An 18025-nucleotide genomic window follows, 5' to 3' on the forward strand; every position below is an offset into this window, starting at 1 on the left:
AGATGACTTGGAAGGCTACTTACACTCAGAGCCTTCATTCAGTAACATGGTCAATTCTACCAAATGAAAAAATGCCTCGCTGATTGTAATGGAGACTGCTATCAATCAGGCAGCCTGCATGTACAACACTGGAACTATATTCATGCCCACACAGAGTTCTACACTTCGGTTTGAAACCCAGGCACCATTCTCTTTGTAGAGCATGGTGCCTAACAACATTTCTTGTGCTAGTTCAGTGGCCAGTGTGCTATTATTTTGAGTGTGCAGTGTCAGGATTGGGAGCTCAATCCCATCGCTCGGGATCCGTTGCCAAGATTGGAGTCCGGCATGAATTCGAAGGTAGCTGGCCTATGCCGTCGTCCAACTTATCCACGCTGAGGACGTTGATGAAGGGAAGGACTGCGTTCTCATAGAGAACGAGGAATATGGGTTTATTTACAGTATTTACATGCAGTTCATCAGTCTAGCATGACTGCGAGAGAAAGTACGTCAGTCTGGCACGACTGCTTGAGAGAGTGTCTCAGTCTAACATGACTGCTTAAGAAAGTGTGTCGAGTATCCGCACAACAGCACTTTTTAAACACTCGGTCCTCCCGCGATACAAGGTGACGCGAACGTTCGTTTAGTCCCCGTAAACTAGCCGCCTCTCCGCGGGATGGTTTACACACACACATGCGCACACACACACACGTGTTCACGGTCCGAAACCGGCACCACACCAATTTCGTAGAACTCGGAGCCCCCCGGGTAGCAGATCAGGTCCACGTTGTCGTGTTACGCACAGTCTGCTTCGTCGAACTCCTTCAGTCACAACGGCTGCGAGGCTAGAGCGTAACGGTGGCGGTTTCAGCACAAAGCCTGCTTCGTCAAACGCATCCTAGCTGAAGTGACGGAGAGTGGAGGACGTGCGTATTGTTCCTGACACAACGTCGACTTAAGGGGGGACATGGGTTGTGGAGATTATTTCCTGCACCTTATGGCCAAATCTGATGAAAATACACATGCTTACTTAGTTTTTCGTGCTGATTTCAAATATGCAATAATTTTTCTTGTAGGTTCATTAGTTCAGGAGATTGACAGTGCTGCCACTCTATTGTTTCCGGAGACAAGGGAAAAAGAACTGCTCAGCAGAAAGCGAATATTATTGCATAGCTAGATACTATAATGTGCAATAACTGCAATGCTGCAAAAAGTTTTCAAATGAAATTTTAATTAGCCATTCTGCAGGGGATCAAAATTCTTTCCTTGACCTAAGGCTACCACACCAAAAGAAAATTCATGAAATGGAAATATACATACGTACAAATTTGAAATTCCGCTCTCAGCTCTTTGTAATATGCAGATTAGGCTTTCTGCTAAAGAAAGAATTAGTGCTCTAGCTGTTATAGGTCATGAGATATCACTCCGACAGTCTAGTGAAGTGACCCAAAAGCATGTTGAGAAAAGTGAGGAAACGTGTAAAACCCTACTTTATTTACAAATTTACAGCTGGAACAGCTCAGTAGGCACCAGGCATGTAGTCCTGCTGACTCCCAGCCCCTGTGTGCCACTTTTTGAGGGACTGGCGCAAATTTTCTCATGCTTTGCACTTCTTGGCTGATGCTGCCATTCGACGCCTATCTTTCTCGGCCATGAGGGTGCGACTTTGCTCGCTCGGATTTAGACATAGTTCTTTCATTACGGCCTTTGAGGCCCTTGGCCTTGCACACAACGATGTTCCCAGTGTGACCCACGTTCAGTTCGGCGTAAAGTTCGCGAACCGACCGACCGCAGTCGCTCGTCAGGTTACGTGCCGCGTGTTCGGCCGCTGGCGTCAACTTCGTCTTCACGTAGCTCTGGCACGTTTTCGCGTGAAAAGCCCGACGGCCGATGCCCATCGAGACAAACGTCATTGAACACTGTCTGTCGGTTCCCCGTTGCCTGCATGGCACGTGTAGCCAAAACGTTCACAGCAAAGGGTTTCATTCGTTCAGCACTGTGAACGCGCGGCGAGCTCCACACCGACGCAATCTCTCCACTGTTTGCACACATAAAACGCAGCTTCACAGCGAGTCCGTATTCCCGCTCGTCTCGGACGACTTCTAAGGCACCACTGCAGATGTTGCAGTTCGCAAATGTTAATAAAGTGTTCACGGCACTCAAATCCACAATTGTAAACATAGTCCAATCAGGCGGGCGAAGTGCATCGTTGGTACCGTCACCCACAAACTCTCGTTTCCTCTCCGTTGCTGGAGCGGAAGACAACTCCGATAGCTTTGCTTTGGCTTTCGCTTCCTCCTCCTCCCGCTTGGAAGGTTGCCGGTAGATCGTATCTTGCCGTACGGGAGCGCTGGTCGAAGGGTCCACGGCAGGCGGACTTGTCACAGTATCCGCAGTAGCCGATGCGGTCGTTAGGCCTGCCATTGCTGCATCGACGATTTCTGCATCGGTCGCTGACGTTGTGGCGTCCTGAGCGTTTTGCAGTGTTGAGCAGCGTTTTTTGAAGTTTTCGATGAGCGTCTGTCGCACTTTTTGCGCACCAAACTTGTTTCGCGTTCGAAATTTGCGCTCCGTTTCAGACATCGCGTTGACACTGGGGCAAGATGGCGCACCTCAGTGCGCGGCTCCAAGCGCGGAGCAGACGATGGCCATGCAGTTCCGCCAATCGGGAGACAAGCTCAAGTCACGTGCACAGAGTGACGAATAGGAGGGCGTTCTTTTTTTGCCGCGCATTTTCTAAGTGGCCAATGGCTGAATGGGGCCCGCACTGGCGGGAATTTGAAGGGAAAAGTCGCCTCTTTCAAATGAGACCAAGATGTCCGCGCTAGCACACGTGGAAGAGCAGGCGCGCGTTTCGGAAAATATGCCATTTCAGCGCAAGTTCCGCCTGAAATTCAGCTAGTACATGTCGTATAAGGCGTCACTGCGGCTAAAATACTGATGTTATCAGTATGAAATTAACAATATAGATGCAATAATAGCTGTACATTCCAAAAATGCAATAAAAAAAATCGAGTTTTTTTCGCGATATTTGGTCGCCACAACCCGTGTCCCCCCTTAAGCACGCCGTGGCTAGAGGTTGGCGGCGGCATTCCAAGATGAGGTTGCCACCGCTGGCGTAAATGGCTGGCAAACTTGCACTGCAGCTGGCCGTTCTTAACAGCAGTCACACATTTAGTATGGCCATTCTTACAAAACATAGAGCTTCAAAATGGTGCCATTTGTATTGCTGTAGATTCACTTCAGCAAAAGCTACATTTGTTTGAAACTTCAAATGCGTTTATTTCAGTTCAGTGTTTTTGCACACTGTACTCCGCCTTACGGGTGTTTTTTTCTGGGTTGTTTTTAGCCAAAGATGACAAGGGTGGTATTTTATTCGTATTGAAATGATCTGGGGGGTGATGCTATTTTTATTACTCTTGCACCGTCATGAAAATTACATTCAGGTATAGTAATCGCTACTAATTAGAAAAAAAAATGTTCATAATAAATGCAAGGTTGTTTTCTTGTCTGCAAAATGCTTCCAAATGAATAAAAGTAGCATCACCCCCTACAGAAGGTCTTTAGCAATGGTGTCATGCATTTAGTTTTTGGTTTAGAAAGACGGAATCGTCAAAAAGCCCCGTAACGAGTTTGAAATTAATTATCAATATTTTTTGAACTGCTACAGCTATAGAAAGTCTAATTACAGATCTGAAATCAGCATGAAAAGTTACCCCAGGCAGTGGAGTTTATTAAAGATTCACCCAAGAATAAGAAAGTCATATTTAGGACCCACGTGCCCCCTTAAAATGTCAATAAAAAGAACATGCGACATTTTCTATTTTGCTGAAAATGCTAATGTGCAAATGCATTTTGAAATTGGCCCAACTTATTCTAGGCTTTGTCTGAAATGCTATAGGATGCTATATTTCTGATTGTCAGCACTTGACTGTGATCAAGGCCACCCACCATCTAGCACTTTTGTTTGGGAGAAATGCTTCCTGCCTTTTTCTAACTGTTTCTTGACATCGATAATGCAGGATTTTGACGTGGAGCGTGACCGCTATGGTCGCCCAATTCCTCGGGGACGGTCAGGTGGTGATCGCATGATGGACGACCGTGGCAGCCGCGATGGTGATCGAGATGGCTATGGCCGCGGTGGTGGCGGCGGCGGCGGCGGCGGTGTTGGTTTCAACACATATGGATTGAGCCCTCAGTTCCTTGACTCTCTCGGTATTGTGGGACCCCTCTCAAACAGAGTGTTTGTGGCCAATGTAAGTATACACTGTCTCATTTGCGTGTGTAATCAAAAAGCAAGCTCTGTGAAGGCTATTCGGAAGATCTGTTGTTGCTTCATCCGTGTTTAAGGGGCAACGCGACTTTCGCATCTCGAAGCATGGCCAAGAAATTCACTTTTTGTACATCACATTTTCAATTTCTATTACTTTTTTTCGATCTTTCTAGATTAAAGCAAGAGCTTTAAGGGAGGAACGCAGCTTTTGCATTGCAAAAAATAGACAGAAGATCAATTATTCAAAATCACACTTTCAGTTTTTGTAATTCTTTATCAGATACCGAAATATCACTGAAAACCATGTAGAAGGGCTCAAAAAAGTTTGTTAGATCAGCCAAGGCGGCAAACAATTTCGTAGAAATCGCAAAAGAAAGGAGTTTTTGAGGCCACGATATCTCCAGAATGGCGCAATTCAGCACCACCATCTTGGTCTCGTTGGAAAGTGTATTTCTCAGTCTTCAAATTTGCCACTTCAGCCACCTCCTCCGTACAGGAAGAAGCACACGAAAAGCAAATGGTTGAAGGCCGTGCCGGCACTCGCGTCTCGTCGGCTCTTTGCACTTATCGACTGTTCGACTGTCGAGAATGTCCTGTCGACTCGAATGTTCGACTCAATTGACAATGGGCTTGATCATTTTTCTTTTTCGAAGATAAAATGCTATATTGAGTACAATAAACACTACCACTTAATATTGAAACTGGATTAGTTTTTTTTTTTTTTTAATGCCTACTTGAATGACAGCTTTGGGCGATGTGGTGTCAGCCTGTCTTGCCATAAGATAAAGTTCTGTGTCGCTCAGGGAAAACCTGGAAAACTAAGGGAATTGGAAAATGTCAACTTGGTAGACACATTGAGTAGGCAAGCAGACAACTAGTTGCAGAGAGCGGATGTTGCGGCGCATGGGTTCGGAAAACCTGAGACGGCACTCGAGAAAAAAAAAAAAGAATGCGGGCAAGCGGAGGCGACGTCGCATTTTGCGAGCACATGCTCCACCCAGGAAAGTGTCGCCTAGCAGCAGAGGGGCGTCTCTTCCTTTTTTTCACCCTTCTTTCTGTGCACGCCTCTTGCTTTCACACTTCTTTCTGCGGCTGGACTAGCTACATGCGCGGTAAAATGTAACCTCTGTACTCGTAGAGATGCCACACGGTCGCACTTTGCATTTTCCAGACTGTGTCGTTTGTGCGCACTTGCGCTTTGACATAGTTCAGGTGTCTGCTTCGAGCGAGACATTTCTGTCCACGGCAAGAAATATGGAAAACGAACAAAAAGCAAGAAACATTGCGCTTTGGAGGAGACATGGGGCTACCTTTTTGTCTGTATTTTCTCTGTGTCAGTCTCTGTTTTGCACGCGTCACTCTTATTATATGGTGCTTTGGGTGGTGCGTGGCGGCGGAATCTGGAAAATAGCAACAGCACGTGCTGAGAGCCAACAGCAACATTTTCATGGATAGCTAATATGGTGACAAGTTATGAACTGATGGGTTGATGGGCATAATGGGGCTTTCGTTATAACGATCTTTCAGAATAACGAACAATTTACCGCGGTCTCCTGAAGTTTGTTATATCGAGATGTTACTGTATCTCTGCACTGCCTGCAGCAGGCAATTTACTATCTCATATCAAACGCACTGGAAGATCTTACTCTCTGCAGTGTCGTCATGCGCCGTCATCGCAAGCAGCTATTATAGATAATTTGGGGATCGTGAGAACATTCTCAGTAATACTTATTGCTCATTTGAGTTAAATAAATAAAATAATAAATGAGCCTGCTATCTCAAAACAACAGAAAGGCCATTTATTCTTTGCACTGGAGGTCTGCACACGACGGTTGCTGCACGTGGCCTCTGAAAAGCGTAGCACAGCTATCACGGCTACCACAGGTTGCTGTCACAAGTCATCTCGCCACCAAGTCGTTCAACCTTTTGGGGAGGCCAGTGGTGAATTGATTCCGTACACCCCATTGCCACTGCCTTGATGTAGCTTCCAACACGCTGCTGGAGAGAAAGCTGTGCTCACTGGTCTTATAACTATGTCTAACTTCGCTTGCGGGTAAAGGATTTGGAAAAAAAAAAAAATGTATGGTAGACGATTTGCAAGGTCACCTAATTAAAGGGGGGATGAGGGTCATGAAAACTTTTTTTTTATTTCTTAACATATCTTCCTGAAAATTGGCATACAGATATATCTTTGAAAGCTGATCCCAAATATATATTCAGATTTTATATAGCATCTAGAAATGAAGACATTGCAAAATAATTTATCCCAAATAGGTCTTTTCTTACAGGCCATTATGATAATTTCTTAATTAAAAAAGTTTTAAAGAAGAGCTGTCATTTCCAAGGGTCTACTGCACATCCTAAAGCTAAAGAAATTTTTAAAGTCATCATATAGGTCATGAATGAATAACAAAGTAGGAAGAAAAAAAACAATGCGGGAGTAATTAGCTTACATCTGACCTAATTGCTAGTCTATTGGGTTTAATGAAAAATGGAAAGCTTTAGGATGTAGCTGAGGTTTTACTAAAAAAAATGGTACCTAATTCAATAAAATCAGTTGATGCAAACATGAAAAGTTCTGTAAGGCAAAGGCATTTGATCGAAAAAGCGAAGCTGAGAAAATTGCATTCAAAGTTTTGCTTACTCTGCCACTTTTGTTTACCTATCACATTGAAAAAGTTAATGCTTTAGCATGCAGCCCAGTCATTACTGAACACAATAACACCAAACTCACAGAAATCTGTTCATGTAAAGATTGTGAAAACCTCGGTATTGCATTGGCACTTGACAAAAAAAAAAAAAAAAGGCTCAGAACGTCACTTGCTATTTTCTATGAATCTGCCACACATTCACAAAAGTCCTGGGAAGTAGTCCTGGGTTCTGTCAGGCTTGTGCTTCTTGGCCATCCTCTTCACCTTTTCAGCATTGGTGTGACTTTTATCAGACCTGCACAGCCTCTGTTTATGTTTTTCAAGGCTCCTACGAATGAGGCAGCTCCCAGGACTGTAACAAGCTGTGCTACAACAGCTCTGCTGGTTGCTACCATTCCTTGGTTGAAGCGAGAAACTGCTTCTGCAACAGCTCTTTCAACAGCCAGCAAAGAGTCATGCGTGTTCTTAGAGCTTTGGCTCCAAATGACAGAGTGTAGGCACTTGATGGCGTTCTGTATCATGCCATCTTTGCAGCGCTCCAAGAGGGCCTTGTCGCCCAGCCTTGCAAAGATTGGCTCAAGAGCAGTGCGAACGTGGCCTGGCAGAGGGTTTTTGTGTGGTGGCGGCTCCACTTGGTTCGCCAAAGCACGATTGAAGGCACACCACGAATCAACCCCTTGAGGACAGCAACTGTGGTCTGGGGCTTCATCTGTTGAGGTCATATGCAACAGCGTGGCATGCACTGCCTTTTTCATGCCTGCAACGTCGTGGCTGTGGCTCCGCAAGGCATACCCATAGTAGTTCGTAATTTTCTTTATCTTGGGTGAGGTTGCCCTTTCCGCCAAGAGATTCTCCCTGTGCCTTCTTCTTCTCAACCAAGTTGCGAAGAGCCGTCCCCATTCGCTTGTGGACATGGTTCAAGCAATCTTTCTTTTCACTGGATCCATACACTCCTTCTGAGGTCAATGCATGAAAGGTGCAGCTATCACCATCAGAAAGTATAGTTGTGTACCGCAACCCATTTTTTCCAGCGACCTTTTGAACAAAATGATAGCTGCTGCAGTCTCCATCCGGCCTGCATTGCAGTCAATGTTTTTCATGCACTTGTGGTTCACAGCCCAGTCACCGTACCCATCATCACTGGGATCAGGTCCCCCTTGGCACCCACGACAGTACCTCGAAAGCACAACCTGGTCCAGTACTAGGCCAGTGTATAGCTCTATGATGCAGCCAACTGCAATATTTGAATTGTGACCACGTGTTTTCCATGTGCCATCAAATATAACATCTACATTTCCTGGTGGATTCGGGAAGTTCTTGTACATGTCCTTCACCACTTTGACGCTTGCTGCTTCTGTAGCAGTAGCTACTGCCTGGCAACCCTTGACCATGGTGTCCATATGCCCCCCTGAAAGTCATGTGGTGAAGTCCTCGGTGAGAGAGGTTCATGGTGGCACAAAAACCCGCTAGGGCAGTCGCTCCCTTGCCTATACTTTGAATTCCCTTCATTGCCCGCTAATTGACCTCAAAGGGCGTGATGTTGGATTTCCCGGGCACTCGTGGCGACGAGAAGTGCCGCTTGGCGAAATCGCAATTTGAGCATGCGAGCTCCAACCTCACTGCTAGGCTGTATTCTCTCTCATTGCACTTTGCGAGTTGGAGAGTGGCCATCCCACACTTGCTGCAGCTTGACGCAACCAGCTTCTTTAGCACAGAGAGATCAACGATGATGTACTCTGTGCCGCGACCGTCATCACTTGCTGTGCCGACGTTCATTAGCTCTAACTTGCGGGAAGTCGCGGACTTCTTCGCCAGTGAAGTTTTAATGTTGTCTGTGTATTTTTCGCGCCCCGCGCACTCCGCCTCCGTGAAAAACACCGTGTTGAAGCGTTGAGCATGCGAGCTCGGTTCAGCCGCGTCCGTCAGCACCGAAGCGGCGTGCGGAAATGCCGAAGTCGACATTAGGCTTAGGTCAGCCAGCTCGGCCGCTTCTGACGACACCGAATCCGAAGCGACTTGCAGCGTCTCAAAAGTTGGCATTTTCAACGAGCTTAGTCCAGGCGCATCCACCGGCACTGCAGAGACTTGCGGTAGTACCGAAGTTGACACCGATCGACACTGTCCAGCCGCGTCCACCGGCGAAGCTGTTGTTGGCGAGATCAGTCCAGCCGCATCCACCAAGGGCACAGCAGCTTGCAGCATCACCGAAGCTGTAGTTCTCGACGATTTAGCGCTCTTCTTATTCCATGCGCGTCTCTTTTTGCTGACTGCTTTTCGCGTGCTTGCTTTCAAGCGCGCGTCTCGCGCCATCGCGGAACAAAGACGCCAGGCACGCGAAAGCAAGAAATTCGTGGTTAAAAGAAGTGACTCAATAGCCAAAATATCTACAAGAACGATAAAGAAAAAGGCAGAACGAAAAATACTAGGAAACAGAGGAGCGCGAAAAATGACGTGCATGCAGGCGAAAGCAGACAATGTGAAGGAGTGAACAACGTGGCCGCGGCAGGCGAAGCATGCGTCACGGCCAATCAGAGGGCTGCGCCTCGAGGAGGCGCCCGTTTCACCCAATCAGCGGCTGTCTCGCGACGATTTCCCGCTTGAGAACAGGTGCCGATCGCTCCGTTGCACGAGGGTCTACAGCGTGCCGAGGGGTGCCAAAATGGAGAGCAGGAACCCATCTTTCAAACGAGACCAAGATGGCGCCGATCGGTTCGCGTCACGCGGAGCTACGGCAGCTTGAAAATGAGGCAAACCTTCGCGCTTGGCGTTCAATTTCGGCTCACCGACGTTTCTAAATTGCAGTTTTTTTTTAATACTTCGAGTAGGAATTGAGCCATAATATTTTGTAGAGGCATAGTTGGGACATTAGATTTCAAAAACGCAATTTTTGAAAATTGCCATTTCTGACCATTTTTCACGATTTCAAGACCCGTGTCCCTCCTTAATAGGGATGTTATTCTATGATTACAAAAATGTTTCAGGGCCCTTTAAGTGCTGTATATGTAGTGCCCTGTTGCAATAATAGTGTAGAAAACCATCTAGTGTATTTGCTGCTTTGTCACTTTTGTTATTGTGCATTTTGCAAGCATCTGCTACAAATGAAACAAGTTGTCATTTTGTCTTCTGTGTTTTTAGCTGGACTACAAAGTGACTGCAAAGAAACTCCAAGAGGTGTTCAGGATTGCAGGCCGCATTTCAAATGTTGACCTCAGGACGGACAAGGAAGGCAACAGCAAGGGCCATGGAATTGTGGAATTTGAGCACCCCATTGAAGCTGTCCAGGCCATCTGTATCTTTTTTTTTTATTTTTTTTCAGTGAATGTCACATTTTGGGAGTGTAGGTGACAACCTGTCATTGGTTTTTGAGACCTGTGCCGCTAATGCAATATGCTGATAGCCTTGCCAAAATTCTGTGTTAATCTCCTCAGGATGCAGCTTTTGTTAGTGCTTCATAGTGACTAAAGATGATTCAAATTAGATGAAAGGAAAATGGAACATCAAGTAAAAGGCTTATAGCCAGTTCTACTTGGTCTAGCTTCTATCTCGGTATTGCGGACATCATAGCTTCCCAGAGCAAGTGTGTGCACTTAGCTGCTATTGACCTCGAAGACACACTGGCATGGGGGGGGAGAGAAGAACAAAACCTATGCAGGGATAACAAAAAATCACGGCGCTTTTGTGGGTGGGACATGATCATTGTCTTGTGAGACTCGTAGAGACTCCATAGCTTCCTCTGGAAAAGTCCATGCTGTCACTTAGGACCTTCACGACCAGCAACAAATGGTGGGGTGGGCCCAACAGGCAGTCAACCCCTCCTGCCCTAGCGCAAGTCCGAAGAGGAGAATACGACTCGGCCTCTCCTCCCAGAGCACATTTGCACATTGGTAGCACTGAAGTTTGAGACACAGAAACGTTTGGGCACAGCGCATACATACACACACACACGCATACACATAGGAATAACAAAGGTTTGCCCTATTTTTCAATTATCTCCTATCTTATAGGTACTGATGTATCACAGTAAGTTTTTTTGGCTGTGCAAAAATGGTATTTCGGGAAAATGATAAAAACAAGTCACTTACCCTATAGTTCCAAAAGTAATATATTATGGCTGAGATATCGACATGCATGTTCAGAAACTTTGCCGATAAACGGAATAATAGATGCAGATTCTGAAAATGCAATTTTCGAAGCAGCATCTTCATATATATATATATATATATATATATATATATATATATATATATATATATATGCCTAAAGACCCTTATCCATCTTTAGTGCATCTAATAAATGTGTAGCTTCAATAGCAGTGCTCAGTGCAGAGCAGTACCCTACCTGATGCAGAGTCCTGGAACTAATTCTGGAAAAACTTTTTCATAATCTGAAATGTTTTAAGCATCCTGTGTTGTGTCCAATGAAAACCAACATTCTTTTCCTGCCAACAAAAATGAATACTGTTAAGTGCTGATGCTTTGCCACACTTGGCACTTTCAAATGCACAGCTGGTTGGTTGGGTGCTGGGAGCAATGCTGTCTTGTGTTGGCTTATGACAACTGAATGTTCTTTTGCTAGTGTTGTCTGAAATTGGCTTGCTCGTTGGCACTGCCACTGATTCCAAGTGACAGTTTCCTGTTTAGTAGCTTGCCGCCTAGGTGACGCTCACTGGGGCAAAATATACTCACTCAAAATTTGAGCATGTGACGGGTTTTGTTTTCTGTTCATAAGTGCCTCTGTGACAAGGTGCCATAACTCAAACGCAAAAGGCACTAGTTCGCATACTACGGGTGCCACACAATGTCATTTGTCGCATATTTCACAGTGGAGGAAAGTCGTCAGTCCTTGAATTCTAATTTGATCTTAATTGTTTGCAAGAGGTATTGTTCCCTGACTGTAGACTTACAGCAATGTTGAATGGCCAGAAGTTGTTCAACCGAGCAATGAGCGTCCGCATGGACAAGTACAATGAAGATCTCGACGGTGGGCTCCCATCAAAGCTTCCCAGTAAGTTTTTGCATCTTGCAACTGATTTGTGCTTTGTAAATGCACCTCGCAGAAGCTGAAGTGTGGGGCATATTATCTCTAGCTCAGTGCACGTGGATTAGTTAAAGGGACACTATAGAAACATTACACCAGTTCAGACCGATAATAGTTTTTGGTACTCTGATCGTTGATTTTTTTGGTGAGGGGTTGTTCATTGGAAGGGAACATCAAGGTCAAGCTTCCATTTTTTGTATTTGCGGCAAAACCCCAGCACTTGTTCGTCACTATGACCTTGTGCTTTTCAAACTACTTGAGCAGTTGTGGCAGAGCAAGAGTTCTTCTAACATGCTAAGTTCAGTCTTTCTGTTTTTTTTTTTTATTTTATTATTTATTTATTTATTTATTTTTAAAGCCATGGGGGTTTTACGGGCCTAAACCACTTTCTGATTATGAGACACGCCATAGTGGAGGACTCCGGAAAACTTGACCGCCTGGTGTTCTTTAATGTGCACCTAAATCTAAGCACACGGGTGTTTTCGCATTTCGCCCCCATCAAAATGCGGCCGCCGTGGCCGGGATTCGATCTCACGACCTCATGCTCAGCAGCCCAACACCATAGCCACTGAGCAGCCACGGCGGATTTCAGTCTCTCTTTGTAATACAATGTAGTCCATGTATACCAGTACAAAATTGCCTAGTCCCAAGAATACATTGTCAAAAATTCCTTCTGTCATAAAAAGCTGGTGCGGAACTTCAAGGCGATGTTGCCACCTGTCTTGTTTTTGCATCTTTTCTGGCTTATCAAGCCTTATCTCACTCAAAGAGTGACTTTCTTGTTATTTCTGAAAGGCGATTTACGAACACAACTCCACTGTCTTTTTTTTTGTGTGTGCGTGTTTCTTACACCTCCATAAATTTTCTTGTTGCCTAGATTAGTAGAACTGAGAATACAGCTCAAGAATGAGCCAGGCTTATGGTGCACTTGTGGGTATCAGTTGGTTTAATGTAACTGATACTGAAGTGGTGAATGGGGTCATGTATTTCTAAATGAAACAAATGTTTCTTTACTGTGTAGTACTTGTACGTAATTGATTGTTTATATTTTACAGTGAATGAAGGAGAGGAAAATAAGGAAATTGCTGCTGACCACACTAACTGTCCAACTAATTAACCTGACACTTGGACAGTGGTCAGCAGGATGGGTAGGGTTACGGGGTGGAGGAATTTGCGAGCATCTGGAAACTACTATCTGAATGTAAATGCAGCTAGACAGAAGTGAACTGCTGTTGAAGAGTAGCACCAGAGTGTAATTCGTAAGCATACATGGGTAGTTGTGAAACAGATACAGGAGTTTAGACAGCAATGTACAGTTGCAGGGGTGGGAGTCCTGCGCAATTTTGCTCACACAAATTTCTTCGCCAAATTGCCCCAAAAGTGGAAAAATGGCTGAAATTGTGCCATGCTACACCATAACACCTTAGGCTCCAGTAGGCATCAGCAAAAGATTGCTGGTGCTGTGCAGGGCGTTGTGGAGTTGGTCTCGAGGGTCTTGTAAAAGGTAGCTTTCATATTCTGACCAGGCACCAGCAGCCACACCCAATTAGGCCTGTGAATAAAAGTAACGGTAGCGACATTCTTTTATCTTGCTGCCTGAGCCAGTGAGTGAGTGAAGGCAAGGAGGCCTCGGTGCTAATTATGCTTCCTTGTTGGTGGAGTAAGAGTGTAGTGATGTGGTTGTTTGTGCTGGCACCATTTCTGCGGAAACAAGCGTGTGCTGCAGGCGTTGCCTATCGGTGTTCTTTTCCCCCTCCCCCTTTTTTAACTCTTTTTGGCACAAGGACACTTGCTGTTTATCGCTGTGCACAACCCCACGATCGGGTTTATTGTAAGTACTGGTATCGCAGCGATCGCATTCAATGTTAAGCGTGTTTGCCACGATCAAAGAGAGCAAATTGGGGTGCAAGTGGTTTGAGAAGGCATGTGCGGTGAAGGTACTCTGAGGAGAGGAGGAGTGGCGCTACTTTCAGCTCATTTGGGGGACATACAGTCAATCACTCAATGTGAACTCGGTGTCTACCAAGCGGGAAAACTGGGAATTCGCTGGGATTTTGCTTAGTCTGGAAATACTCATGGAAAAGTGGCTATAATTTTAATGAAAGGGACCGAAAGTCTCGCTAATGCTGGCTTCAAGTAACAGAAAGGGACCGCAACGAATCACCTTTGACACCGTGTAGTCGGCTGGAGGAGTTGTTAGTGTACAGTCAACAAACAATTTTCCGGATGCCTGATTTTTGGGACATTCCCAATAACTCGCAACGGCTTCATGGCACCACCATGTACCCCATAGAGTCAATGTATAGGAACGCCTTATATTTTGGATGCAAGAATCCTTCGCGGCCAGACTTTTTGGACTTTTTGCCATGACCACACGTTCGAAACGGCATTAATCAAAGCCACCACCTACGGCATTTTTATTATCACGCCGCCTTGAACTGGCGCTCTTGCACACAGATCCGCTGGTAGCTGTAGCCACCATCGTGGCAACGCTAGGCCTATCTGCTACGACGTTCACTATTAAGCTTCTTGTCATTTGGTGCCGTGTCATTTTTTTGTAAGAATTCGCCACTGTCAGCAATGGACTTCGAAGATCGGAAAGTACACTGCGATGCATAATGCCGAATCCCTAGAGTCATCTGCGCCTCAATGTAGTAGTGTTACGCAATGAAGCATACACAAAGTATTGCGTTGAAGCATACCAAGAGTGTGAAGGGGCAATTGTCACGGGGCACGGTATGTATTCCTTAATTTACACGCATCCCATAGAGTTTCTCACTACATTACCTAGAGGGAAATCTGGCGCTGCTGCGCTGTGGTATGCATGGGAATGCCGGTATATTGTGACTTCGGATTGACATCGTTCTCGGAGAGACAGGACATCTTGAAGACGCGCCTGGCAAGTACTGTTCAGTCTGTCACAATGATTCATTTTCTACTAAAACAGCGCATAAAAAGCTGTTTTAGCTTTATTATTACGCGAAAACATGTTTTGTTTAACTACGAAAACTTGTTATTGCGTGTACAACTATATGTTACGTAAAAAGTATCAGCGGGCCGCTAAAGTTAGAGGACAGACAACAAGGTTCGCGCTCGCTTTGAAACAGTTGGTCGTCTATTCTTGCTTTTCTTCGCTTGGTCATGCAGTGTGGGTGAGTAAAGATGTAATATGCGTGAATGGAAACATTTCATTAAGATTTTACTTTGAGAACGCATTATTTATGTAGCCACATCCACGTTTTAGACGAAGCCTCTTGCAACACAAGCCAACACGAGCCTCGCAGACACATATACCGTCATTCCCATGAGGCACGGTGCCCCCTTAAGAAACTCCGATAGATGGATAGACGGTGGTGCCAGATTTCCTCCTAGGTATTATAGTGAGAAACTCTTATTACGCATGCACTCGCGATCTCCTGTCGCAGTACGAGCACCAATGTGCCTAATAAGTGTACAGGCAGGCCTTCAGAGCTTTTTAGGACATGCATTCATTTGTTCGGACTTCTCAATTTTTTGGCCGTTTTCGTGGCCTCTAGGGAGTCCGAAAAATTGGACGTTGATTGTGCTACTGACCAAGAGGATGTTTCGAATGATCCGTGGGGTGCACGAGCAGCGGAAGGAGGACGAGAACAAAAGGACCGTCGCATTGGGGCATGGATGGGGAAAGAAGTGTGCTGCTGCTTCTTTGAAGGAGCTTGAGCTTAAAAAACAGTGTTGGTTGTCGCCGAGGTGCAGGTATCCCTCATATGAACCGAAATAAATTCTTTAAAGCAGAGACACCCAATACTGAGGCGTTGTGTGCGGGCGAAGAGTATGTCTGGACAATTGAGGTTGACTCCAGCTGCTGAGAGAGAATGTATTTGCTTCTGTATGCGACTCCTTTTATTCGTATTTGAATATGTTACTCAATTTGCAAATGGGGTTTATCTTCATTTTTTTTTTTCAAAGATATTTTGTTTGATTGCTGTGCATTTTACTAACCCCTCCCTTGTTTTCTTTTTGAATAAAACAAACAAATCCTTACAATTCCAAATGAATTAAGTATTGTTTTTTTTTTTTTTTTAAATTTTGTAACATGCTTACTAGAGAGTGACAGCATCGGGTGACATGGTGTTAGCCTGTCTTGACATGAAACAGAGTTCTGTGTCCCTGAGAGAATTTTGCAAAGGCACTCGGGAAAACCTGGAAAACTTGGGGGAACTTGGAAATGTCAACTCGGTAGACACCCTGGAACTCCATGTGTCGCAGTGCTTATATTGACTCTAGTGAGTGGCAAAGCGAAGTCAGTGATGTGCTGTATCTTGGTTTGAGCTAGTCGGAGCTGCCGCCTTACCTATAAATAAACCACTGTGGCATTCATTCATGCTACCTTCTTCACTTTTATTGGAAGACATGTCCAGTCACTTCACCAGCACTTAGTACAAAAATAGTATGGAAAATGCCTTTAAACTGCTTTTCTGCCATTTAATGCTGGAGAATGCAAGGTTTTGTGGCTGTTCCCATCTTAATCATTAATTCTCTAAATTTGTTTGCATGCTCCAGGCTGCTCTAATAATAAGTAGACTTCGGTTAATTCCATTCCAACTGAATGTCTCGGCCTGCACCCATACATCTGTATATGCCCGAAATGTCGCTATTTCGATCTCAAAATTCTCCATCAAATAATTAGAACTTGACTAGTTAGCTCCATCGCAACACAGCAGTGTTGGAGAAGGGCCGTTATCGTGGGGCATATGTATGTGTTTGTTGTACAGGCACACGTGCCCCCTATCTGGTCACAGTATAAATGCCTAGACACCTTATGGGCGTACCGGCAGCCATTCAGAGTTGTTGAAATTATGGGATTTACTTGCCAAAATCATAATCTGATTGAGGGACGCCGTAGTGGGGGACTCCGGAAGTTCCTGCTCCTTTTTTGCTCCAAGAATTCCTGCTCCAAAAATTGCTATAAAATTACTTTGGGCATTCCCACCTCTGCTATTGCTGTAAACTTATCAAATGTATTATAGGGTTCACCCTGTAATGCCCAATGTATCATATGTGCTATGCTAAGTTCGAAGCTTGAAATGCTGATTGAAGCTCAAAACATTTAATGCAAAGTCCATAGTTGTGTTTTTGATATGCTGGAGTGACGTTTCCACTGTAGTTAGTTTAACAATTACTAAATAATTAATACTATAAATAACTGAAAAATTCTAGAAAAGAATTTCTAGAATGGTCAAATAAATATCAACAATTGGTCAAAATTTTTCTTGATGGGGAACTGTTTTAAACATTACAGGGTTGAACATAATATAATTGCACACCTGGTATTTTAACTAATAGTACTTCATAGTTTTCGTTTAGTTTTTCGTTTCAGGGCTTGTTCGCACATTACCAATCTTGCATTCATAGAGGCCAATTGTGCATTTGTTATCACGTTCGAAAATGCGAGCCTCATTCTTTAGTATAGTATCCTTCACCTTATTTATTTATTTTCCAGCTTCAAACCTCAGAAGAAAAAAAAAAGGTCTTAAAGAGTAGCATGAATACAAGAGCACAGTTTACGTGGGTTAAATTTGTTCACAAAATGTTGTCATTTTACAGCTGGCCTTCAAGGCATCGGCAAGGGCCTTGGAGCTGGTGGCAACCCTCTTCAAATGAGTGGTGAGAGCACGCTTCTTTTATTTTCAGGCAGGCTGCTACAGGGATTCGCTTTGCCTTAGTTGGTCATAAATGAGTAGTGTAGTCCAACCTTGCAATAACAAAAGCCAGAGACGACTAAAATCCCCTGTTTTTGATTTCTGGAAACTTGTCAGGCATGCACTTGTTAGCACAGCAAGTATTCAATTAAAAAATATTCATCCTAAATCACTATTCACTTTGAACTTAAAATCTTATTCACACATGCCTAATAATCAATTTAGCAATGGTGAATTGTTGCAGCTGGCTTTACGACTGTTTCACATATCATAATTTCCACTCAGCAACACGGCCATTCCTGTTGCCTTGTCACGGAGTCTGTGATCTGTGCAATCTGTGATTTTTGGTGCAACACCAATATCCGTTGAATTAGGGGCTTTCCTTCCTGTGTCTATTGTACAGT

General features: G+C 44.6%; 1 protein-coding gene across 3 annotated transcripts in view; it reads left to right on the forward strand.

Moving 5' to 3' along the window:
- rump (heterogeneous nuclear ribonucleoprotein rumpelstiltskin) overlaps positions 1 to 18025 on the forward strand; it is a 45446-nt gene that overhangs the window by 8764 nt on the left and 18657 nt on the right. For all 3 annotated transcript variants that reach the window (XR_012825908.1, XM_075680079.1, XM_075680078.1), the window contains exons 5-8: positions 4002 to 4235; positions 10039 to 10192; positions 11809 to 11907; positions 17527 to 17586. Coding sequence is in view for 2 of the 3 variants with exons in the window: in XM_075680079.1 (XP_075536194.1) it covers positions 4002 to 4235; positions 10039 to 10192; positions 11809 to 11907; positions 17527 to 17586 (547 nt within the window). In the remaining variant the exon portion in view is untranslated. The remainder of the gene's footprint in view (positions 1 to 4001; positions 4236 to 10038; positions 10193 to 11808; positions 11908 to 17526; positions 17587 to 18025) is intronic.

The sequence above is a fragment of the Dermacentor variabilis genome, chromosome 2, assembly GCF_050947875.1.
Source record: "Dermacentor variabilis isolate Ectoservices chromosome 2, ASM5094787v1, whole genome shotgun sequence".
NCBI classification, from domain to species: Eukaryota; Metazoa; Arthropoda; class Arachnida; order Ixodida; family Ixodidae; genus Dermacentor; species Dermacentor variabilis.